General features: G+C 34.7%; 1 protein-coding gene and 1 long non-coding RNA gene across 8 annotated transcripts; one reads left to right on the top strand and one right to left on the bottom strand.

Annotated features, from left to right (window-relative positions):
- Positions 1–618: 618 nt before the first annotated feature.
- On the top strand, positions 619–26,897 carry LOC149771329 (uncharacterized). Of its 5 annotated transcripts, none has more exons than XR_016418330.1 (5): positions 619–1,103; positions 11,177–11,622; positions 13,455–13,580; positions 24,146–24,347; positions 26,367–26,897. It is a non-coding gene; the product is annotated as an uncharacterized LOC149771329 (long non-coding RNA). The 5 variants fall into 5 exon arrangements; XR_016418332.1 differs by having other exon boundaries at positions 11,423–11,622; XR_016418329.1 differs by lacking the exon at positions 619–1,103 and adding an exon at positions 23,697–23,761 and having other exon boundaries at positions 9,550–11,622.
- On the bottom strand, positions 2,181–17,944 carry LOC149771330 (protein transport protein Sec61 subunit gamma). Of its 3 annotated transcripts, none has more exons than XM_089948629.1 (5): positions 17,800–17,944; positions 15,786–15,882; positions 11,756–11,858; positions 9,478–9,529; positions 2,181–4,415 (listed from the first exon to the last, which is right to left on the bottom strand). In XM_089948629.1, the coding sequence occupies exons 2-4, from the start codon at positions 15,877–15,879 to the stop codon at positions 9,520–9,522; spliced, it is 207 nt and encodes a 68-aa protein (XP_089804755.1). In that variant the 5' UTR covers positions 15,880–15,882; positions 17,800–17,944; the 3' UTR covers positions 2,181–4,415; positions 9,478–9,519. The 3 variants fall into 3 exon arrangements, with proteins under 3 accessions (XP_089804755.1, XP_089804754.1, XP_089804753.1); XM_089948628.1 differs by lacking the exon at positions 2,181–4,415 and adding an exon at positions 8,073–8,498; XM_089948627.1 differs by lacking the exon at positions 2,181–4,415 and having other exon boundaries at positions 8,073–9,529.

Genomic DNA, 26,897 nt, shown 5'->3' on the forward strand with positions numbered 1-26,897 from the left:
GCTTGTATGCCAGGGATGATGTCATGTCGAAATTATCAATTGCCTAGGAAAGGTTGGAATTCGCTATTAAAAAAAAACACAGACACACACACACACACACACACACGTGGTCTCGGTATAGGGTACTCTTCTACTATTTGGCCTTGCAAACTTGATTTTACACGTGTCCTACAAGATTAGAATTTATAGGAATATGATTTGTGTCCTCAGAAATTGCAAGTATAACATTTATGCCTCTCATTCGATACAGACGAGTCGAAACTATTGTGCTGACGAAACCTGACAGCGTTGCTGGATTAAAGACTAACTAAATCTCGCACCAGATATATACATGATATTAGAGGTCCAATAATCGCGTGATACTAACAATAATCCCAATGTTGTACAAAACTTAGAAAATATTAAATGAAAGTCGTATAAAAAAAAATTCATGGCAAAACACAAAGACATAAAATTTTCAAAATATTTATTTACGAACGACGACCAAAATACCCCCCCCCCCCAATTACCGTTGTTACAGCAATCTGGAAAAAGAGAGATTCACCATGTAGATGACGATATGTCGGCGAGGTAGTTATGTGATAAAAATAAATCACGGAAAAAGATGTAGATAGAAAGTTTAATTTTGAAATTCTATAATCAACGAGTACAGTACAGCGATTCTGCAAAAGATATATAGATACATGTATGAGCCAAGCTGAGCTACTACCACGTTTAACCTTTTTACTTCCAATACACATTTAAAGATACTTTGCACTTAATGATATGGTGTGTGTGTGTGTGTGTGTGATTTAGATTGCTTTAATAAATGTTGATTCAGTCATATCTCTACGATGTCTGCATCGTGATAGTTTATAGCGATGTCAAGCACTGGGGCATCATGCCACAGACATGTAGCACGATGACTCACCCAGTCACATTATCATGACACCAGGCCGACCAGTCCTAACACTAACCTCTTAATGTTGAGCGCCTAGCCAGCCAGCTGTTAGTACCATTTTTATAAGTCTTTGGTATGAGTCGGCCGGTGTTCGAACCCGCGACCTCCCATATCCGAGGCGGACGCTCTAACTGCTAGATCACCGGAGAGATCTAATGATGAGGTAAAATAATGTGTAAAGTCATGACAGTATAGCTGATTATATTAGTACTACATGTCAAATAAATGTCAAACGAACTAGATTACGTATATAATAGCAGCGTGACAAGAAATTGTTGTATAATGCCTTCTTATAAAATCACGGTCATAAAACTGTGCTTTCTCTATGAATGAAAACTGACAAAAACTTATTGAATCATGTACTCTTTTGTGGCAAGTATTAAAATTGACAGAGGATCTAGAAATAAGTTTTGAAAATCTTGGTTGTAAAGGCAAAATTTAACTGCATATATCAAACAGTGGTCAGATTTATACGTCAACTATGTCCATAGTTTAGTCATGTGACATTACCCCAAACATTTCAGTCATGACCTTAAATTACAATGGCATCAAGACGTTCTATTTATAGCCTTAACATTCATCTTTACATACGATACAATCGACATTCCAGAATACATTATAACAGTTGTTATAAGAAGCCGAAAGCTTGATGACATAGATATATTAGCTTCCAACGATATCACGGGTTCTATGGTAACGCAGTACTCAGAAGTTTACTGTATTTCTCTATTTCTCTGCAAAGCGCCACTTATCATGTACTTATAGATGCACTCAGTTACTATAAGTTACTAGTTCTGCATCACCAGATGACTGCTGGAGAGTCCACTATTTTAAAAATGCACCCATCAATATCACTGTTTGCAAAACTGGCCGTACCCCTTGTTCAAATTGAATCTATATCTTCTTAAAATTGATACCACTGTCTTATGTTACGCGTTTAGTCTCGAATAAACAGCAGTGAAAACAACAAGCTTTGAAAACAATAAAAAAAATAATTTATTTCCCTGGGAAAATGCTGTAAAAATGAAAATATAAGAACTTAGTTTTAAGAATCAAATCCGAAAATAAACCAAGAATACAATTTGTCGCGAATAAAATTTTAGAATTCCTAACATTGAAATGTTCTAATGAATTCAAGTTCGAGTCCCGACGAAGAATCCAAGATGGAAGTCGATGCCGTATGCTGTACTGTGTTGAAGTCTACAGTTCCTTGTAGAAACACAAGAAGTAACACTCCGAATAAAATTTTTAAGAAATATTTTTATTCAAAAATTCTGTATGAGAACGCAAATTATTTGCAGAGAAAAAAGAAGTAATTCTTTAGAATCCAAAAAATTCGAATAAACATTAAAAATGTAATTCTCAAAATGATAACAAAAGAAACACATAGTGTTTAGAGGCCCAACTGATCTCTCTCTCTATCTCTCTCAGCAATGGTTTAAAACTTGAATATTACGCAAAACAGATAAAGGTCACGTGATCATGTTTACATAATAATAATAATAACAATGAGGACTTTGTATAGCGCCTAATCTTTAAAAGCTCTAAGCGCTTTACAACGTTAGACAACACCTATCAGATAAGAAACATAATAATATTATTACAAAAACAAACAACATGAAATTAGAAAAACATTAAAACAATAAAAAACATGCTGAGAATATTTCAGGTAGGAAACATTATTAGGTTTTTAAGTTTGTTCTTGCAGTCGAAATAAGTGAGTTTTGAGAGCCCTCTTGAATGTGATTACTGTGTCTTTGTGTCTAAGTTCAGTGGGCAATTCATTCCACGTTGCTGGACCCAGGTATGCAAAAGAACGCTGTCCATATGACTTTGTTTTCATAGTGGGAATAATGAGTATACGATTGTCAGAAGAGAAGCGTAAGTATCTTGCTGGTGTGTACACATGGGTGAGGTCAGATAGGTATGTTGGACTAGAGTCCGACTGAAATGTAGCACAGAGAACAAATTTTGTGTTTGATTCTGGATCGAATGGATAGCCAGTGTAGGGTACAGAGCAGCGGGGAGGTGTGCTCTGATCGTGGTACTCTAAGTATGATCCGAGCAGCTGTGTTTTGAACTTTTTGAAGTTTCTGGGGTAGATACTGAGATGAACCAGACAGAATTGAGTTACAATAGTCCAGTCTTGAAAGTACTAATGAACACACGTGTTTTAGTGGCATCAACTGAAAGATATTTGCGAATTGAGCTGATGCGTCTCAGCTCAAGATATGCAGACTTGCATATGTTCATGACATGTTGGTGCAGTTTGAGAGTACTGTCCAGAGTAACACATAGGTATCGTACTGATTGTGTGAATTTAATGTTGGCGTTGCTGATATTTATTGTTTGAGGTAAAGGATGTGAATGAGAAAGTCTTTGTGTTGTGATCAGAATGGCCTCAGTTTTATCATTCATCTGCAGCTTGTTACAAGTCAGCCATGATTTCGCATCAGAAATGCACCTCTCTACACCGTGGATGCTAGCATCAACTTCAGTTGGGTGGCTAGATTTGTATATTTGGGTGTCATCAGCGTAATTGGTGAGACACTGGATGATAAACATATTCATATCCATGTTTTTTTTAGAACAGGTCCAATAACAGACCCCTGTGGAACACCACAACATAGATCAACTGGGCTGAAGTGTATTCCATTTGCAGATACAATTTGTGTCTTGTTGACCAAGTAGGACTTGAACCACAGTAAGGCTGTATCATGAATGCCAAATACATGCTGGAGACGGTGAAGTAATATATCATGGTATATTGTGTCAAATGCTGCAGACAAATCAAGGAGGGTAAGGACTGTAATCTTTCCGCTATCCAACGCAGAGAGAATGTCATTAACTACTTTTAGAAGAGTAGTTTCAGTTCTGTGGCAAGGGCGATATGCAGATTGTACATTGCTAAAAAGACTGTTTGAATTTAGATGAGACACAAGCTGGGATAGAACAACCTTTTCTAAGATTTTTTAAATGAATGGGAGATTAGAAACTGGGCGGTAGTTTTTTAAATCGTTATGGTCTAGTGTTGGTTTCTTCAGCAGAGGCTTTACAATGGCAGTTTTGAAAAATGATGGGAATTCCCCAGATGAGAGAGAGGTATTAATAACATCAGTTAGTGAAGGCAATACTGGATCTAAGCACTCGAGCAGCAGTGATGTTGGAATTGGATCAAGTTCACATGACTTTGGTGCACTCTTCATCAGGATTGTACGTACTAAATCCATAGAGACTGGTTCAAATGCTGCTAATGGTTGCCACTCAAATTCTGTATCCCAACTGTATGGTGACGACGAGTCAATTGAAATTGTAGTGGCAAGCTTATCTCTAATGGTTTGTACTTTGTCACGGAAGAAATTTGCAAACATGTGTCCGGAAGGTCGACCGCGATATCCGTTTAAATCCCTTTGCATAACAGAGACTTTAAATGGAGTCTATTTATCGATTGTCTCCCGCAATCATCTGATCTAAACTGAAAATTAAAAATACATTTTAATAGAGAACAAACAAAATATATACATATATAATATAATTAAGGTTAGTGTATTTATTTACTTATTCGATCGCTAAGATTAATGCCCACGATACCATAGCACTCCGGTCAATTTTTCTTCTGTGTCTATTGTATATTAGTAACTTTATTTATGCTGATTATTTAAACATTTCTGAACATCAGTGCACCGTACAATAGTTTTTTTAATATTTATTTTTATTAGTGAAAGGAAAGAACTAATCCCATGTACCTCGAAACACTTTCTCAGTGTATTATCCAAATTTTATATGCGGATTATATTCAACTTTTGGTACACTGTTCCTACATTGCAGAACTGCACTTCCAACATTGTGGCGGCATTGGTGACTGACGCAAGCTTATTGTTAAATTTGAAAAAAGATAATAAATAGCTTGATAGTTGAAAATCATACCATGTGATGCGAAGTTCCTCAGATTACTCTTATGACCCGTTCTGACACCGGACGAGAGGGGGGGGGGGGTCTATCATACTTTAACAGACACGAGGCAAGTACTTAATTTGCAAGCAATCCGTTTCGTACCTGGTGCTCGTTTTCAATCTTCTACAGTGGCGTCACTAGGGTTGGTGTCACCCCCATGGACCTCCTTCCGCAACAGACCATACAGAATCCTTAGCAATGTCATTTTTTTGTCACCCGGTGCGGTCCGTACCCCTCCCCCCACATGACGCTGATCTTATATTCCCTTCCATGGAGGCACTCAACCATAATCAACAGTTCATTTTCCTCCTGATATAATTTTCTATTCACCAAGCCATAGTTGACTTTATTACATTGCACCAAAACTGAAGTTACATTCCCCGAAATGCGAGAATTTTTCCTGCCCAAAGGTACGCTCAGGGCCGGCCCGACCATATATAGGCCTGATTTTAAGTGCCAAATTGCAAGGAAGTTAATTTTGTTATTCAAATATGTGTGTGTGTGTGTGTGTGGGGGGGGGGGGTTGCCCAAAATCCGGCCCGAGGATGTGCGGGAACCAAGGCAGCATAAGCGATGCGCGTGGCCCCAAGCAATTAATTGAACTGCTTATTTTGACTGCTATAACAAACGTAAAGACCTAATACTGTTTCCTACCTTAAATATTCTCAGCATGTTTTCTAATGGTCTTTGTTTTTGTAATCATATCATTTTATATGTTTTTTTTATCTTACAGGTGTTGTCTAATGTTGTAAAGAGCTTAAAGCTTCTAAGATTAGGCGCTATACAAAGTCATTATTATTATTATTAGTAGTAGTAGTATATATATATATGCATACGCACACACATGAAGCAAGGGACGTAACTCAAACACATTGAAATGACAAGTCTTTCAAGGGTTGTTTCCCAGTAGTAACTAAAAAAATTTTTTATAAATACAAAATAATTGCTTGCTTATTCAACTCGAAATTCAGTTAAAGAAAATTAAAAATGAAGAAGCATAGTAATGCTCTTTATAACAATGGACATTATGATTTAGCAATTATAAGATATTCCAAATGGACGCTTTGGCAGACATAATGACATGACTATTAGAAAGAGAATATTAACTATGATTGCATCATTTCAATATAAATAAGTTTTTATACTGCACATGATATAAACTGCAATGGAGCCCATGAATGTTAAACTGCTACAGAGTCATAACATGATGTTCCTCCACAATTATATAGAAAAACTTCAATTAGAGCAATATGCATTAGCCCATCTGTTCACATCCACATTTACCATATGATTATACATTAGCCCATCTGTTCACATCCACAATTACCATATAATGTAACTGCAGTTACCTGTCAGTAACCCAATTTACAAGGTCCCCGACATATTGGCCACTGTAGCCCAATGCCTTTATTCATAACAGACAATACAAGTAAATATAAAAGTCAAATTTGTTGTCCTTCCAAAAGTAGTTAGCACAGGCAACAAGTACTAGATTTTCAAGCTCACCACTCTGGCAGTCAAATTCAATGACAGCAGATCTTTTACACTTTGGACTGACTACAACTTTCACATGAATATGTGAGTGACTTTTTTGTCGAGATCTTACAAATGGTGATTTGTGTGTAGAAGTAATACATTTTACAAATGACAGACGATGATCATCAAGCCATCACATAAACTTTACATACCCCATACTAATACTTATTAAGAACAAAAACTAAAGCAGGGAAGATCACTGAATGGATTTGGAGGAGTTCCCGCATATCTGCTGGGTTGGTCTAGTCACACCAATGGGACATCATGCTACATGTCTGCGGCGTGATGCCCCAGTACTAGACATCACTATAAACTGCCACACTGAAGACATTGTAGCAATACGACTGAAAAATTGTTAAAACTACGTTGAAAATTAAATCACGCACACACTGTCACTGTTGCTGATCTCCAACTGAGAAAGGCAGGTTATGTTCAACAAGAAAACTCACAAACAATGCTTCAGCATTAGTAGTTTGCAGGACTTGATTAGGTGGCTTAAAGTACTCCAGAGCCGAAATCTGATGGGTGCTCTTCATTTTTCCAATATATATGTGCTTTTTGCAAGCTGTGTGCCTTTTCAAATTGTTCTGTCACATGCCCACAGGGGCTCGTATCGTTGCTTACAACTTATCTGTCATACATGTACTATATAATATTATTATTATATATGTATGACAGGTAAACTGTAAGTAACAATATGAACCTCTGTGCACATTCCCAATTCTAAAATTTGCGACATAACACTAAGAAAAGCATAATGTACATCAATGTTTTAATGCTGAATGCATGGCAAATTTTTGGTGTACTCCAATCTATATTTCACTTTTTGTGGAATACATATCTGTTTCTATGGAGGTGAAAACATTTTAACTGTTGTGTAGCTTAATTATGAAATGGTAATAATCCATAAGATGAATGTCGAACAATTCATGATTAGTGGTGTCGGTACATATGTGGACAAAAATGAACTCAAGCAAATTATGATGCATGCTAATCATTCAATATCTAAAAAATTCCTATACTCGAAAAAGCTTTCATTTTCATTTTGTTTATAATTTTAAAAAAATCAGTTGCTAAGAGTATGTACACGAGCCATTAAAAAAAAAAACAATTGGGCCCGTTTTCTTTATGAGCATTTGTAAAATTTCTAATTATACATTATATACTTTACAATGCTTGAGACAGGGCAAACCGTAACAATTGAATATAGTTCTACTAACATCGTGACTAGCAATAGGCCTACAGAACCATTATGGTACCAATGACCACTACTGCCATTTTTGACTTGCACTTAACGGGATAAAATTTATTTTATTCATGATTTAAGCTAATTGAGAATTCTGGAATCCGTGATATTTTTTGCATGCGGCATGAATCCGTGAATAGATATCTCGAGTCGTGAAATTCATGTCAATATTGTGAGGGTTGGCAGGTGTGAGTCATTGACAGGTTTTTATACTCCTTTGCTGCCGGTGTCGACAGTAAAACCAGTATTCTGGCTATGTCATGTGACATATTGTCGTAGAATCCTGGTTTCTAATTAAAGGATTTGGATTTAGGGTTTTCGCTAAATGGCGGATAAATCATAATTATAGAGAAAATGTTTTTAATGGTGGGTATAAACAAAGAAATGACTAGAAAACTCTTAAGAATTTTTTATTTTAAATTTACTGACACCTTTTTCTATATTACAGAACAAGACAGTCAGTTTCATTAACACTATAACCCTGCCATGCTATTATGCAATTTATTGGTTGAAACGATGTCCCCAGGTGTATCAAACTGATAAATGATATTTAGGTTCTGTGGGATTAGAAGATTGTCTATAGGGTTGACACAGGTTTCATCATTGATTTTGTCAGACTATAGTTTGCTTCAGCAATACACCGAGGTAAAATCCAAACTATTGTTGTAGTCATAAGATCTTAAAAACCGAACTCTTTTAAAAAGAACTGTTTTCCAGATTGCTTGGGGTATATAATCCTGTTTGTTATGGTAGGGATTGTTCACCAGTAATTTTCATCCCAAGTAGTGGCAAAATCCAATCCATCGTAGGAGTCCTGAGGTCCTAAAAAAATGAATTCTTCAAGAGAATTGTTTACCAAAATTCTTGGGGCATATAATCCCATTAGAACTGGTAAAGACTGTTCATCAGTGATACTAGAGAGTTCTGGATCCGATTTAATAATTTCTATTATCTGATATTCAACATAATCAATGTTATGGTCAGATAAGATAAAATGTTTAGACTTTGGGGAATCAGTATGATTATGGATATCCATGAAGTTTAGTTTTTTTTCATTCTCACTTGGCATTCCCTTTTCGTCTCAACTGCATATTGTCTGCCACATTTAATACAGGTGAGTAAATAGACGACATTAAGTGTGGTACAATGTTCTCTTAGTTTTCAGATAATAAATCATTAAATCTGATCCAGAGCAAATTTTAAAGGAAAGATACGGAACTTTTTTGGATATACCAATTATATACTCTAAAGCCAGTAGAATTAACCACACTCTTTAAATAGGAGTCGGGGCATTTTTAACCTACAAAAAAAACAAAAAAAAAAAAAAAAACAAAGCCCCTAAATGCAATAGAATACTTTCAGTATATTTGCGATGCTGAAATGGAGTATCTTGAAGCAGTACCCATGTTAAGAAATTTGTTAAAATTCTATGGTTTTAACTTGAATTCCAATTATTATTGCATACAACAAAACTGCCATAGTTTAGTACTCAGTTTTAATCCACGTCTACTATTATAAAAGATGTAAACAATAATTAAACAAACCTTACAAATAATGAAAATGTCTTGGTTAGATTTACAAATCATTTTCTGCCGACAAGAAATTTTCTTGCTTGCATGACATGTATTTCACTTTTCGCACAATTTCTCCTGCTCAAAATGTATTACTAAATAAACTTTCCACGACTGAATTTGAAAGAGAACATTAAAGAAATCGTACTAAATAGAAGCAGAATAAAAAGTCAAAATGTACATAATTAAATACAACATTACTATGCAACGTTGACATCAGTAATGTATACCTAATGCAACATATAGTACGGAGGGTTTTGCCAAGTCACAGATCAGGAACCTCTGAAAGCAAAACAAAAGAACAACTGTTATAAAAAAATATCAGATTATTCAAGTCATTAAGGTGTTGTGGTCTAGGTGTCAGAGGTAACTCAAGGATCTAAATGAATTAGAAGAGAATGATAATTTATAAACAAATCGCAACCAAAAATTAACTGTAGCATGAAAACCCAACCTTCCATTCATCAGTAAATTGCTCTATATTTAGAAGGAAAAAAAACCACACCTCTCTTCAATGGAGAGGAAAATAACCCATCCTTGCATGCTAATTTTTCAGTTCTAGAATAGACCCTGGTATATTGTACATTAAAATATAATAACTTAATTTTCTTTTGTCATAAAGAATGATGCTGATAAATATTTTCTTGCAAATCACTCCAATTACTCATTGGTGTCAAAATTGGCTATTTGCCTGGTATACTGTAAGATTAAAGGTTTATGTTTTTAAAAAAAGAATCCATCAAAGAAACTGACACTGAAGATCTTACAATTTGTGTTTATTGAAAGCCGAGTAGTGAAACCATCTTTGGCATTCTACAGTAATAAGTTTTTCAAATTAGCCACTTTGGTCGATATACTGGTATCAGACTGGTACCATTTTCATTTAGGACCAAGTAGACACCATTAGAATTCTTTTGATGAAATCCCCATGTCAATATGACCCTTCCATGCAGAGGGAATACTAACAGCAGGATTTTCAAGACAGTTATCATGAATGTACAAATGGCACAATTTTCATTTAGGACCAACTTGGTATCATATGACGTCTAGTAGAAAACCATGAGTTGATAAAGCCATCCATCTGGGATGAGTAGTTATAATATTTTCAAGCTGTCCACCATGGTGGCCATGTTGACAATTGGTTTGCATCATCTTCAGTTCAAAACAACTAGACACCATAAAAGCTCCTCTAATGAAACCCCGTGTAACAATAATTTTCCATTTAAGAGTAGCAATAACAAGATTTTGAAGATAACCGTATTGGACTTCAGGTCAACACCATTTTAATATAGGACCAATGGTAATAATAAGGTCTGAATGACAGTTGCTATGGTAGCCATGTTGGATATTGCACTGACACCATTTTCACTCTGGACTAAGTAGAGATAAGAAGTTTTGCGGTGAAAGCATAATCTCTGTACAATCACTCAGCCATGCAGAAGAAGTAGCTGTAGCAAGATTTTTAATTTATGACCATTCATTCAGGAGTAGTGATGACAAGATTTTGAAGATGGCCACTGGGGTGTCCATATTGGATGTCTGACCGTCACAATTTTTATTTAGGACCGACTGTACATCATAAGAAGTCTTAGGAAAATTCAGTTTGATAACACATCCATTAGTAACATGATTCTCAAGATGGCCACTGTGGCAGCCATATTTTAGCAGCAACATTTTCATTTAGGGCCAACTTGAAGACATCTTCTGGTGAAACCTCGTGTCAATATAACTTTCTGTTCATGAGCAGCAATAACAAGTTTTTCGAGATCGCTTCCATGGCACCATTCTTAGACTACAGATCAGCACCATTTTCATTATGACCAATCAGACATCATAAAAAGTCTTGTTGTGAAAAACCATATCGTTATGAGCATCAATTCAGGACGAGTAGTAATAACAAAATGTCTAAGCATTATGATTTTCATACAGGCTCAACTACACCATAGGATGACAAATGTATATGTAAAGTTTCACGGCATCTCTCAGAATAATTAATGAGGATAACGAACATGCTAATTAACGGATGGACAACAGACATTCCCATGAGCTCTTATGGACTATGAAAAGTATGACTAAAAAGTAACGGAGGTGGCTGGTGCCAAACAAATGTTGGTTTGATCTATGCCAAAAGATAGGTAAGTTGTTGTTGTACTTGTTTAATGCCATTTGTTTCAGCACAAGATAGGCTATGCATGGCGGCCAGTATTAATTGTGGAGAAAGAACCACTGACCCACGAGAAGCTGCTGGCAAGCTTTCCCATGTACCCACATAGTCAGAACCTGAGACTCAAACCAATGCACACAGAGGTGAGATGGCAGTGATCCGTAATGGTGAGAACTTTAGACCACAGGGCCATTCGGGGCCACAAAGATAAGTAAGTCAATTTTACTTTAACAAAAATGTTATCAATGGAAATCGGGATCCTGAAAAAGAATGCATGTTCCAGGATAAAGTTAATAAAAGAGTTGTAATACTTACACAATGATGTTATTGATTGTAATACTTACACAATGATGTTATTGATTGGGATGTGTATCAGCTTGACAAAGAAACCAATAAACCCCATGATGGCAAATCCTATTGCCGTTGCCATGGCAATCTTCTGAAATTCTGAAGGCAATAAAATAATCAATTTTCAATTTTTTCAATTTTAGAAATTTGGCCAAATTTAAAAAAGCACAGTTCTGGATATATTGAAAAAGAAATGTGGTGGGTAGGTCAATGCAAACATTTTCATCTTGGTTAATTTTTTTTTATTGTCGGATAATTGAAATGAAGCATCAACTAGAAAATGAACGTCATTTGCATCCTGAATTTAACTGAGGTTAAATCCCCTTTGTTCATTTTTTTCTTTTTTCCATAATTTTACAAATGTATGGTTGGCAGGTAAAAATAGAGCCTGTCGGGTAGCCAGAAAGATGCATACTTTACCATTTGGCCTTAAAGTATATCTTCTTATATTAATGTGAGTGACTGATATTTGCATTATGATTAATCTGATAAAAGAGAAATCGGCTATAATAAGTACAGCAGTTTGGAATGGCAATATGACTCCATGCTCTACTGACCTTTTGATTCACCAATCAAGTTAAAACCTTCATTTTTCTATAAATATAAAAACGTAAATTAAATCATAGTTCAAAGGATTGATTGATTATATTTTTATGGTGCAGCAGCACGATTAGGCTATTTAGTGCCATACAAAAGGTTTATTTAAAAGTAGTAAAAGGTTTCGTATCGACCAGCGATATAAAACCAAAGAGTTGAATGTAAAATGACAAGTTGGAAACAATAATAAATAAAGCTTCCCGATCAACGTGGATTGTAAACGGTGTATCTTAATGATGACAGGTGAAAAGGTGTTGAATGTAAAGGACGGTATATACATTACTTAAAACGTCTCAACGTGATGGCATAAAGTTACAGTTTAGAATAAATGTCTTGTAAGAATTCTAGAATACAATTTACGTTTATTGCATCAGAAAGTTCCTTCATGTCAAGCACATTGTAGTACTGATAGTGCATAGGTTGCAGGTCAAAACACTGTCATAATGTGCGTAACAGTCAATGGTTCAGTACCGTATTCTGGTGGGTCTTCACCTTTTAGCATGTGGGAGTGGGTTATATAAGTATGACCAATTCGAATTCTTGCACTGACTACCTCTTCTCTACGGATGATTTTGTAGGAAGGAGTCCATTCTCCTAGAGCTGGCTTGACCGTATGAAATATGTTATTCACTGCATCATTCCATGATGCCTGCCACTTCTGATGCAAGGACTTTCTGATACTAGGTTTAAAATTAGTATACGGTATTTTAAAATCAGATGGTTCGAGGGATAGAGCCATTTTAGCAGTGCAATCTGCTTTTTCATTACCTTTAATACCAATATGGCTGGGTTGTTGTTGTTGTAGTAGGGTTTAACGCCATTTTTCAGCACACAATAGGCTATACATGTCGGCCAGTATTAATGGTGGAAGAAGAACCTGGGAAAAACCCCGGAAAGAACCACCAACCCATGAGAAAATATGGCTGGGCAACCAACAGTATATTATATTGTGGGAGACACTCAGCTCTGTATTTTTGACTAGAATATTGGTCAATAATGGGTTCTCTAGTTTTCTATTGTGTAGTGACTGAAGTACTGATAGTGAGTCAAAGAAGATAATGCTGTTTAAAATATGTTTGTTTTCGATATTTTGCAAAGCAAGGTCTATTGCTGATTTCTGCTGAAAAAATTGACGTGCCATTTGGGTAAGCAAACTTGTGCTGTGTGATTTCCACTAACAAAGGCTGCAGCAACCCATAGTTCAAAGGAATTTGAATAGTACATGTAAGTAGAACAAATATAAAGCCTAGTAAAATTCTGAAATTTCCTAAATGTCACAGTTATTGCAGTTAATGATGATTATTACTGTTGCAAAGATTTTAAATTTGTGCCTGTACATAAAGCATTCAATATCCTTTTCTACTTCTTTTGTGTGCTATATATATATATATATATATATATATATATATATATATATATATATATATATATATATATGAAATAATGTGTGTATGTGTGTGATTTGGATTTGTAACGTAGCTTTAACAATTTTTCAGTCATATCACTATGATGTCTGCAGTGTGATAGTTTATAGTGATGTCTAGCACTGGGGCATCATGCTGCAGACATGTAACATGATGTCACAGTATCCTGACATCGGGCCGACCAGTCCTAACACTAACCTCTTAATGCTGAGCACCAAGCAAGCGAGGCAGCTGTAAGTACCATTGTTGTAAGTCTTTGGTATGACTCAGCCAGGGATCGAACTCACGACTTCCTGCATCTGAAGCGGATGCTCTAACCACTAGGCCACCGTAGCAGTCCTATATATGATATAATAATAATAAAGGCACTTTCACTGAAGATATAATTCTCAAAAGGTCACATTATTTCATCATTTCTGTTCTTGACATAAATATTACTACCCTTATTCTTTATTATTATTATTAATAACATCAATTCACAATTAACCATTTTTAAAATCAAATGTGACCACCTTAGAAGGAAAATAACCAAACCCTTTTCCAACTCTGGGTATAAAGCACTGAATATGAGACAAACAAAATCTACGATCAGCCAGTACGTTTTGCTAACATTCTGTTGTATTTTGTACCATCAGAAATGTAGCACTTATGAAAAGCTGCATGAGTTTCATTTTTCAATCAACATTTTCCTCAGTTATGACAGCATGCATGCATTGATAGAGCAATGAGCAGAATTTCCCTTTGACATTTATTCCTGGGTCTTGAAAAGTGTTAATTCATGTCTGAGTAGAAACTGGTGCACGTACATTAAAAGCTATGTATGTTTGACAATCAAACATATCAAATCATGTATCAAGCACTATAATCAATACCATATAACAACCTTCAATCTTCTTGCTATTTCAAATGACCAAGAATACACACTACACACCAATGACCAAGCCAACACACCTACACACCAATGACCAAGCCAACACACCTACACACCAATGACCAAGCCAACATACCTAAACACCAATGACCAAACCTACACACCAAAAAACCTGCAAATCTATATGTATTATCCTCATGACAAGTTGTTGGGACTGTACAAGACCTTGATAACCGACACTGAAGTCAACTTTTATATTTTGTTTTGAGAGGATAAATGGATTCTTTGAGTGACTGTGATGACTAGAAATTTAAACTGGCATATCTTTACATGCTGCCGTAAAATTTGTATTAACTTTTATGATGCCAAATCTGTGAAAAACTTGTTGAACTTATCGATTTAAAATGATCTACTTTATCCGTGGTTGCGCTTCTGTTATACAAGTGAATTATTCAATATTTAATTATTTTTAACATTATAGTACACAATCGGCATGATTCTGTAACATGATGTTATTGATTCTGTGACATGATGTTATTGATTCTGTGACATGATGTTATTGATTCTGTGACATCATGTTGCATCAAATGTGACATCATGTTGCATCAAATCTGATTTTCAAATTAAAACATTACACATAAATACAATGACAAAGAAATATTCTAGCTTGTTCTTTGGGAAACTGAAATTGGGTCTTCTCTTGATATTTGTTGTCATAACTGTGTTCTGTATTAAGAAAAAGATCATCTCTGGTGTTTGACAACAAATCTAAACACATTTTAAGTGTTTCCTTTCTCTACGTTGTTCTCATGACTCAGGTTTAAGATTGTGAGTCTCAATCTTCAAATTCTAACCCTTTGGATTTTGGCCCAAGAGTTGATGAGCCTTTGTTATTAAACCCTTGGGATTTTGGCCCAAGAGTTGATGAGCCTTTGTTATTTAAGCCTTGAGATTTTGGCTGAAGAGTTAATGAGAATTCGTTCTTAAATCATAAGGGAAACCTGCCTGGAACATGAACTTTGCGCTGTCAGAGATCATGATTATAATCAGATTATGTTACTTGTAATTAAAATACACCCTGTATTCTTTTATGCTGTCCCATCTCATGATAACAAGAAAATAGCAGTATTTTACCTTTCCTATCTGGCTTTGTACATCTTTTCACCAGTCTTAGGGAATCCTTTGCAAACTGCTTTGCAGGTTCAACCAGCTGTAAAACTTGATCCATTTTCTGAAAAATGAAAAATGTTTGTAATGATTAGGTTAATATTTATTACAGTTCAAGCCACAAGCACTCAACAAAGTCACTGCCAGTGTCTTACTAAGTACAGTGAAACGTGTACTGGATCTCAGAGTTCAATGTGTCTGTGATTGGCACTATGCTTTGTTAGAAATTAAGATTTTATTATTGTAAATTGTTCTGACCAATCAGAGCTACAAATTCACATCATATCCTTTGCCAGGTGATCTTTCAAACATTTGTATTTTGCATCCTTATGATTTCTGATACTTTCTAACTCACCTCAGTCATACAAATGTTTTAAAAATAAAATCAGTATCTCTGCACAAGAATACATAATTTTAAAATCCATGGTTGGTAGTGAGAAACGGGTCTTGAAAAACTACAGCAGGTGCCCTGCAGATTCCTTTGGTTGAGACTAACTCCCTTTCCTGCTAATGGAAATTGTAACATACATGTATGACACATTTAATCTGTGCGAGATCCAGCCCAGTTGATCTATGTTGTGGTGTTCCACAGGGATCTGGACCTGTTCTCTTCATTCTATACACTCAGCCACTCTCAAGTGTCATAGATCATCATCCATCGTCTCACCAATTGTACGCTGATGACACCCAAATATACAAATCTAGCCACCCAACTGAAGTTGATGCTACCATCCAAGGTGTAGAGAGGTGCATTTCTGATGTGAAATCACGGATGACATGGAACAAGCTGCATATGAAGGATGATAAAACTGAGGCCATACTGACCACAACACAAAGACTTTCTCAATCATATCCCTTACCTCAAACAGTAAATATCAGCAACACCAATATTAAATTCATAGTCAGTACAAAACCTAGGTGTTACTCTAGACAGTACTCTCATATTGCACCAACATGTCATGAACATATGCAAGGCTGCGTATCTTGAGCTGAGATGCATCAGCTCAATTCGCAAATATCTTTCACTGTTTCAGTTGATGCCACTAAACACTTGTGTGTTCATTAGTACTTTCAAGACTGGACTATTGTAACTCAATTCTGTCTGGTTCATCTCAATATCTACCCCAGAAACTTCAAAAAGTTCAAAACACAGCTGCTCGGATCATCCTTAGAGTACCACGATCAGAGCACACCTGCCCGCTGCTCTGTACCCTACATTGGCTATCCATTCGATCCAGAATCAAACACAAAATTTGTTCTCTGTGCTATGTTTCACTGTTGGACTCTAGTCCAACATACCTATCTGACCTCACCCATATGTACACACCAGCAAGATACTTACACTCCTCTTCTGACAATCGTATACTCATTATTCCCACTATAAAAACAAAGTCATATGGACAGTGTTCTTTTGCATACCAGGGCCCAGCAACGTGGAATGAATTGAACTTAGACACAAAGACACAGTGATCACATTCAAGAGGGCTCTCAAAACTCACTTATTTCGACTGCATGAACAAACTTAAAGACCTAATAATGTTTCCTACCCGAAATATTCTCAGCATGTTTTTTATTTTTTAATGTTTTTCTAATTTCATGGTGTTTGTTTTTGTAATAATATTATTATACGGTTTTTTTTATCTTATAGGTGTTGTCTAAGGTTGTAAACCGCTTAGAGCTTCTAAAGATTAGGCGCTATGCAAAGTCCTCATTATTATTATTACTCACAGGTGCTCGACGCGAGCTTGATGTTAAGAAGAAAAAAAACAATCATCTAAAGGAAAAAAAATCATACAGAGTGACAAAAATACCTTAGATTACCCCCGATGACCCGTTCTGACATAGGGCCCTCCATATGATAGAGCACTTGTGTTATTACCGAGTACAGTAGTGGTTGAACAGCTGTGATATAATAATTCATTTGTTATAAATTAAAGAAACCTACTTTGTAAACGCATAAAAGAAAATAAGTTATTCCAACCTTTTTACTGAAATCTGGTTAACTTTAATAGTTAGAACGACACCTTCTGTTAATAACGTCGGTCAACGATGCCACAAAACCAACTTGGCACTTCGTTTTGAAATGTTCACCGATTACAATTCGACTGGTTCTTACACCTTTGCAAGAGATAGATTGCTCCCCTAACGTATTTTTCAGCCTGAATTAATGTGGGACCAGGCTACGCTACAGGCAGGTAAAGAACGGTGAATAACATTGATTTTTAATAGTACAAATATAATTTTACGTCACGCATCACCGTATTTACTTATTTAATCTTTAATTCGTTTTAATTAAAACAAAAATATTTTTCATCACAGTTTTGCAACCATTTCCCTTTTTCTCCTTTAGCTTATTTTATTTTCCAATCGTTTTATTCCCATCATTCTGCAACAATTAAATAGCAGAATTCTCTGTACATGAAGATACATAATTCAGATTTAGAAGTCAGATAAACCAAAATATTTTTTCTCCAGGACTATGCGATGAATTAATTATATATATATATATTGTTATTTAAATAGGGTAATTCTCTCCATGTAATTCAGTCACTGGTGTCAAATAAAAAGTATGGGCTTGTCCCCAAATAACTATGAACAGTTCAGATTTGTAAATCAAAAGAACAAATAAGCGAATTCACTCTTCATGATTGCATAGTTCAAACATGTGAGTCGAATAAAACAATTCATTTTATGACACCTGTATTCAGAAGCATGCTCTCTTTACGAAGTTTCTGTTTATGTTTTCACATTTTCGTCAAAGTGAATCAAATGTAGATCAAAAGGAAATAACTCAAAAGGTCTGCTTTCTGCATAAGTTTCTTCTCTTGTCTCAAACAGTGTCTTAAGTAATTTGAATCAAATCACAATTTTTTACTTCCGGTTCAGTACGAATGTAGCCATAGTCTAATTTTAGTGCTTTCTTCCCCACTGTCTCTTTTGGTGGTGATAAAAGAGTTAGATTAAGGCATGATTTAAAGGTATTCTTTATAATATGAGCTTATTGTGTGGTTGACTGTGTGTATTGTTCGGCGAAAGTGCATAGTGAGTAATAAGGCCTTGGTGAAATCGGTGTTCCATGGCACATTGCATTGTTTACAGTCCAGCCTCTAAAAGAAATGCTGGTGAACCTATGACAAGAACTTCACCATGAAGTCATCTTTTAAGGTGTTTTAGATTAACATATGATTTGTATTGATTGCAGCACAGAGAAATGTTCCATTTTGATAAACAAATGAAGAGACTATATAGGAAAATTAATTGTGTTATGAGTCAAATTGTTCGATCTTACGTTTACAGTGTCTAAATGGTCTTCTAAGGGAAATAATTATAAGATAGCTCAATTTTTTGTTAATTGTTGCTTCCCTTACATTGTATACCTCTAGCATTTACTAAAGGGGCGCTCACCAGTTATTATGTACTTTTGAGAGAGTGACGTATATAAGGTGAAGTTGTTTGCATTTATAACATGCACAATGGAGAGAATGTTGTCATACCTCTATGCTACATTAATGTAGTGTGGATGATATTTCTTTGCATATTGTACTTTTGGAAATTGTACATGATTTAAACACACTGCTAACTAAAATGACTGCTCCCTTGTGCTAAGAAAATCAGCCTGAATTAGCACACTATGCGTAGCAGCTATTAACATAGGGAAAATTAATTTTGTCAGACTAGACAATACCAGCTTCTGAAAATGCAATGAATGAATTACCAAATATATAAAATGTAAAAAACAAAGTTATCGGCTCTTTTGTATACAATTTACCTCTTAAGTTCAGGAAGTGAAAATGACCAAGTGGAGCTAGCTTTTTTTTTTTTGAAAGGTGCACATCTGAAGTAAGGGCAAGCTGTATAAGTTATAACTCATATTACACCCATCAATCATATACCAAAATAAAGGGAATTAAAGGTTTTTCAAACTATACCTAAGATATACAATTTCTTTTTTAAAATAGCCAGTATAACCAATGAGGAAAACCCGGGGAAATTCTTACTCCTTAAAATTCTAAAGAAAATACGAAACTGTAGAGCGCCGCCTAATGCGTGACATTTGCATTTGGTTTTACGCTTGATGTAATAAAACTGATGCAAGCGATGATTTGAAAGTTGTCGTTGTGGAAGTAAGCTGTACTTGATATACGTGTATTTATGCAACATACTTAGTAAAGACCACGTCATTTCCGTCCTTAAAAGTGTTAACGATTGCAATTTGTTGATGTGATTATGATGACATGATGACAGATGTATCTACGTACGTTGTTATGGCAACACGTAAGATAACACAGTGTGGCAATTTGTCAACGATGCTACATAATCTTCTCGATGCATTGCAGCCGGTTACTATGGGTGCTGGCGCAAAATGAGTCGTCTTGATGACGTATGGTACAGAAAGGTTTCATTCTGATGATGAAAGCTCAAGAGTTCCAATATTGTTATAATGGAAAATAAAATACAGTCTTAGGGCTAATAATGTTGCAAATATGATAACTCGGTGAAAACGGCTAGAGTAGTGAATGGGGATATTATAGGGTCTATGGGACTTACCATTAAAAACACCCCTGGGACACTATAACTCGGTGAAAACGGCTAGGCATAGGCGACCACTATTCTACTCACGTGGTGCTGAGATCAGAAACTTAGCCAAGACTGCAGTGCATGTGCACAAACTATTCTGAAGTCCCCTCCCCCCCAAAAAAAACAAAACAAAGAAAGAACAAACATAAAGAAAACAACAACAAACAAAGAACGGGTAACATCTATATATTTATAAACAACCATGTTACTGACATAACGGCATAAATGATATACTGTCCATTATCATAACGCTCTAAAATGTATCAGATAATTGTATTAGTTTCTCATGGAAAAGAATTATTAAAATCGGTATGTAGAGACAAACAGTCCTACATGCAATTATATCTTTATAACTGATATCTACTGAGAGAGAGAGAGAGAGAGAGAGAGAGAAAAAATTTGTTTTTTGTTAAAAAAAACTTTTTAAAATGGAAGAAAACATTCTCAGAGAAAATGAAGAAACGTATATATTCAAAGTAAATATCTTTAAAGAATCGATTAAACAATTTTGCTGTCGATTCAAAGTGACAGGAAGATTCTGCGAGGCTGAACTAAAATGACCAGATAAATGCAGTAACGTATATATGTTATTGCTTAATCTTAAAGTTGTTTTTGTTTTTCCATTTTCAATCGTTGCTAGCAACTATATTTTCAAGCTAGGGGTTTCCTCTTACAGCTTTCAATGATAACATAACAGCCGTTAAAATTAATTTTGTCTAGCATTTAAAAAGCTAGCATTTTATGATCGGAAAAGTCAAGTGATGAACGTGGTTGTTTTTAAACAAATGTTGATTTATTTTTAGAAAATAATCACAGGGATGTACATGCTGACTATGAATTAATTGGGAGAATTTATTTTCGTTTTCTTGTATCGCGGGTAACAAATGAAAATAAATCCACCATGAAGAACACTGATTTTTTTTCGGGTGCAAAAGTAAACACCGTGACCTATGAAATATGAACACCACGAATTCTTTCATATACTTCCTAACCAAGAACATTTTCATTTATGTATACATATAATTTTACTGCATGAATTTTGTGAAAAGAGATATATGACCTAAAGATATACATAAGAATCACGTTTCAATGTGCTTCTGGGCAGTAACCATGCAATCAACGGTGAAATGTTATCTCCCTTACACTGATCATTCAGTCACGTGTATATAAGGAAGGGCACAAGGTTACAGTTCATCATGACATGTGCTTATATGGCTAATTTTGACGTCGTCTGTGTTTTGTATTTCACTGAAATTGTATATTTTCGAGATACAATAGTGAATTAAGCATGTAACTTGAACCATTGCAATATGGGTCTTGTGAAATATCCTTCCTGCTTGGTGTCTGGACTGGGTTAAGAAACCCTACATTTTCAGTGCCATTTACTCATTTGATAACAGATTATTCTAGTTTTAACTTTCTTCTTAAATTGTCAAACTCGTTCAGATGAAGTGAACTTTTCTCACGAAAGCTACATGTTAATTGTACATGACAATTCCGTGCCATGTGATAGATGAACCTCGGTCCTACGCTGCGGCACTTATGCGGACTTCATTTCTTTCCTAAAATGAAATATATCTATCTGCAAAGATGCGTACTGTATAAAGTGTGTATGGACAAGACAGTCTCTGAATTTTTGGGACAAAACTCTTGATTGCCAGTTATTCTAGATGAATATGGATAACTGACCAATCACTGTAGTTTGAATAATTGACCAATCACTGTAGTTTGCGTCAGGATGTGCTCTATCTTCACCGATTTTATTTTAAATATACACAATGCATGTAGGCGTTGATTTTATTAAATTTATACACAATGCACGTAGTTACAATTGAAATCTGGCATTGTTAATTGTCTCCTATTAAGTATACAATTACTGGCTTTACTTTATACATAATCTCTACTAAACCATAGGAAAATGATATATAATCTTTGATGTATAATACGGAAGTGATATATAAACTGTGATGTATCATGGAGGTGATACACAATCATTGATCTACCTTATGGGGGTGATATATAAACTTTGGTCTACCTTATGGAAGTGATACATAGTTAATATACGTAAGAAATATGGCAATACAAAATTCAAATTAAAATATATGGCGATTTGATGATTTACATATAATCCAGACGAAGATACCACGATTAGACACATTAACTTTGGAACGAGTATAGGGTTCCGTTCTTAATCATCCATTTGTCCAATGATATCATCATCATCATCATCGTCGTCGTCGTCGTCTTCTTGTTCTTATTATTGTTATTAGCAACAGCTACTACAACTATTACTACTACTGCTACATCAAAATTTGTAACATTTGTATTTGCAGTGGCACTATTTTTAACAGGTTGATCAGTAGTAGTAGTAGTAGTAGTAGTATCACATAGTTATATTAGGTACAAATTGAAAACAAGTAATAACAATTTACGCCCTCTGCAAAATACTGGGTGAAAATTATGTGAGAAGGACATAAACAAACTGACTACAATTTGCTCAGAAATTAATTTCTGTATCTTGGCACAGGAAAATGTATCAGTAATTTGTCCAGATGGGCATATAATTATAATCTCTGATGTACCATATGGAAGTGATAAATACTTTCTGATGTACCATATGGATGTGATTCATACTTTCTGATGTACCATATGGAAATGATTCATAATCTCTGATGTACCATATATAAATAATACATGATCTTTGATGTACTACATGGAAGTGATACATAATATTTGATGTACCATATGGAAGTGATTCATAATCTTTGATGTACCATATATAAATGATGCATGATCTTTGATGTACCACATGGAAGTGATACATATTATTTGATGTACCATATGGAAGTGATATATACTATCTGATGTACCGTATGGAAGTGATTTATAATCTTTGATGCACCATATGAAAGTGATTCATAATCTCTGATGTACAATTTGAAAGTGATAATCTTTGATTTACCATATGGGAGTGATACATAATCTTTTATTTACCATATGGAATTGATACATAATTTCTCATGTACCATATGGAATTGATACATAATCTCTGATGTACCATATGTAATTGATACATTATCTCTGATGTATCATATGGAATTGATACATAATCTCTGATGCACCATATTGAATTGATACATTATCTCTGATGTACCATATGGAATTGATACATAATCTCTGATGTACCATATTGAATTGATACATTATCTCTGATGCAAAATATGGAGGAGATACATACTCATCATAAATATAAAAATTTCCTGCTTTTCACACGGAAAATAATAATGCTGATAATTACAGATCACCTAATGAAATCCGAGAAAGAAGAACGATGACATTAAAGCACAACACCTGAAATGACAACAGTATCTTTTTATAAAGTCATCATTTACTAAATATTGTTAGATACATCTAGCTAGATTCAACTGAAAAAAATTAAAATTAAATTTTAAAGAAATGTATGTTTACATGGCATTTGCATTGATAAATAAATATTTTATAATGCATGCCATATTTCTCTGTGATAACATATCTTACAGGATTCGTGTCATTTACTTTAATCTGTATTACGTTCCTGCTTTGTGGATAATTCCTTTTATGTCAAGTGTTTGTTGGAAATATTGAGTCACAATTTATATAAGAGAGTATATTATTATTAATTACCGCATTGGTATTATAAACAGTAAAATCATTATTATTCGGCTATTTAATGTTTAATGTACTTTTTCATCATTTTTTATTGATCCAAGAATCATCATGGTGCCAAGGTTGTGGGCCTTTTTATGACACCATATTCATACAGCACGACATATACACATCGCTCCTGTGGCCTAGTGGTTAGAGCGTCTACCTCGGATGCGGGAGGTCGCGGGTTCGAAAACCTGGCCGGTAGATACTAAGACTTATAAAATGGCGCTAACAGCTGCTTTGCTAGGCCCTCAGCATTAAGAGGTTAGTGTTAGGACTGGTCGACCTGGTGTCAAGATAATGTGACTGGGTGGGACATCATGCTACATGTCCGTGGCATCATGCCCAAGTGCTAGACATCACTATAAACTGCCACATTGCAGACATCGTAGGGATATGATTGAAAAATTGTTTAAAAAATCGTTAAAAATCCAAATCACACACACACACACACACATACACAGACACACATATATACAGTTTTAAAATTACAGTATTCAATGCCAAAATGATCTATCAAAACCTCATTAATATTGTAATCTGTACTTATTGTTTGGATTTAATAGTTCAGTACAAATGGACACAGAGAACAAATTTAATTCCCATAGATTGTAACATTAACATTTGTCAAAATAACTCTTTTTAATTCATGAAGATTAAAACTATTTACAATTTTTAAAATCTAATCAAGGTAACGGTTATTCTAAAATACGTGGAAAATTTCATGTTACGTATATGGTTTGAGGTAACAAATTTATAGCTTTGTCAAACGACAATTATTGTTTTTTTTTTTGTTTTTTTTTCTTACACCACAACAAAATTTGTGAATATAAGAGTGTTCAGTCAACTGTTTGTTTAATAACCGCTACATATCACAATTTTCCAATTAACAGTCTCAGTATCCATTGTATTTTTCGACATTGAAAATGAAGCAGTTTTTAATAGTAGATTTATGTTTGTAATATCTATATTAATAAATATATTGTTTTGCTAAGACAGTATGTAAAGTTCCGAGTTCCCTCTTTGATTCCGAGAATTACAGTCTTCTTGGATAAACTAAGTTGTTGGTGTCGCGGTATTAATTCTTGGTCCATTGTAACATGTCATATAAATATATTTGTGATATGTGACAATCCCAGAATGCATCTGAGATTGTTTCACTTGCGACAATATTGACTGGTTTCAGTGAAGCAAAGATCATTTACGACCATTTTGAACGGTTTAAGGAAATCAAAGAGCGTTTGTGAGACTATTGACTGGTTTAAGTAACGTATTTGTATCAAAGATCCAATTTAAACTCTTTGGTTGCATCCATGTTTGGCACTATGTGCTTTATATGGAAACATCAATAACTAACGCCAATATTTACATTCTATATAACCGTACGGGATATGTTGTTTTCCTACAGAAGTTGTTTTTCATCTTTTTCAATTAATACTACTTAAATTACATTGTATACAATGGTATGTGCCAAAACGTTTATTAAAGATGTTTGTAAATTACAATCCCAGCTTAAGTTAAATTTCTTTTCATAAGAACTTAACCCGAAGAAAACAAATTCTTTTCAGCCCCAATTAAGTTTATATTGACATCATTTCCATCTGCTTCGTGTCCTGCTTCCAAACCAAATTACTTTATTTAATTTATGTTTTATTTTTTTAAATATTTTTTGGGGGTGGAGGTGCTTACATTAGTACTAACATCTGGATACCAAAAAGCCAAAGCAGATTTCAAAGGCGTTTGTAAACCATCAAGAGAAAGTGATGTATCGTCTGCATAATAACAATTAAAATATTTTTTACCACCAATATTTAGCCATTGTTATTCTAATTCATTCTATAAACATGTGCCAATAATTTTATTTTAATACTCAGCAAGGTGTCCTTGTATATAATTTTCCATTTTGGTAAATTGTTGATATAGCAGAGTACATGAAATTTAAGCAGCTTTTAATTGAAGATTTATTATTGTAATATCTATATTTTTAAACTAGCCAAAGAAGATTTCAAAGTCGTTTGTAAACCATCAAGAGAAAGTCACGTATCTTCTGCATAATGAACATTAAAATATTTTGTACCACCAATATTTAGCCATTAAAGTTCTGATTCATTTTTATGATATTTGCCAAAAAGTTTATTTTAATATTTAATAAGGTGTCCTTGTATATAATTTTCTCTTTACAGCATCCATGAACTGAAAATAATCAAATTCTATATTCTGATGTTTTCAAATACTCATGGTCATTTTAGCCATTTTATATTGATAGTCCTTTGTAACTTTTAGGAACCGCGGTGGCTAATGGCTAGTGTACCGGACACTTGACCGGAAAGGCGAGGATTCGAATCTTACTATTGGATAAACCAGGGTCGGCAACTATGGCGTGTCCTTGGATTAGGCCATTTGCTTCAATTGCCCCAGCACCAAATACCCTACCTTTGTTACTGTGGAGCAAATAAACCTCCAATACACCAAACCTGGTTGTTCTCGTTTAGAATGACCCTGATTTACTTGACGCCTATCTGGTTGAGCTTTGAAGGTATATACTATTTACAGATACATACATACATACATACATACATACGCATCAGTTTCCTCGATCTAGTGCCAGTGGTTTATTAATAACATGAATACACTACTACTGTATTGGAACGTTGTTTGCTTTATAGTTTCCGAGGTATAGAACTTAGATTTTAATTTTTTCTTATTTAAATAAAGCATAACAAGGAGATTAAACTACAAGTCTTCAGTTCATTGTCAACTAAACTGACTGAAGGATGGACGGACAGATGCAATCTTTGATTGGTTTTTTTTTTT

This window comes from Sinohyriopsis cumingii, unplaced genomic scaffold (genome assembly GCF_028554795.1).
Source record: "Sinohyriopsis cumingii isolate HCF-2022 unplaced genomic scaffold, ASM2855479v2 utg001947l, whole genome shotgun sequence".
In the NCBI taxonomy this organism is placed as follows: domain Eukaryota; kingdom Metazoa; phylum Mollusca; class Bivalvia; order Unionida; family Unionidae; genus Sinohyriopsis; species Sinohyriopsis cumingii.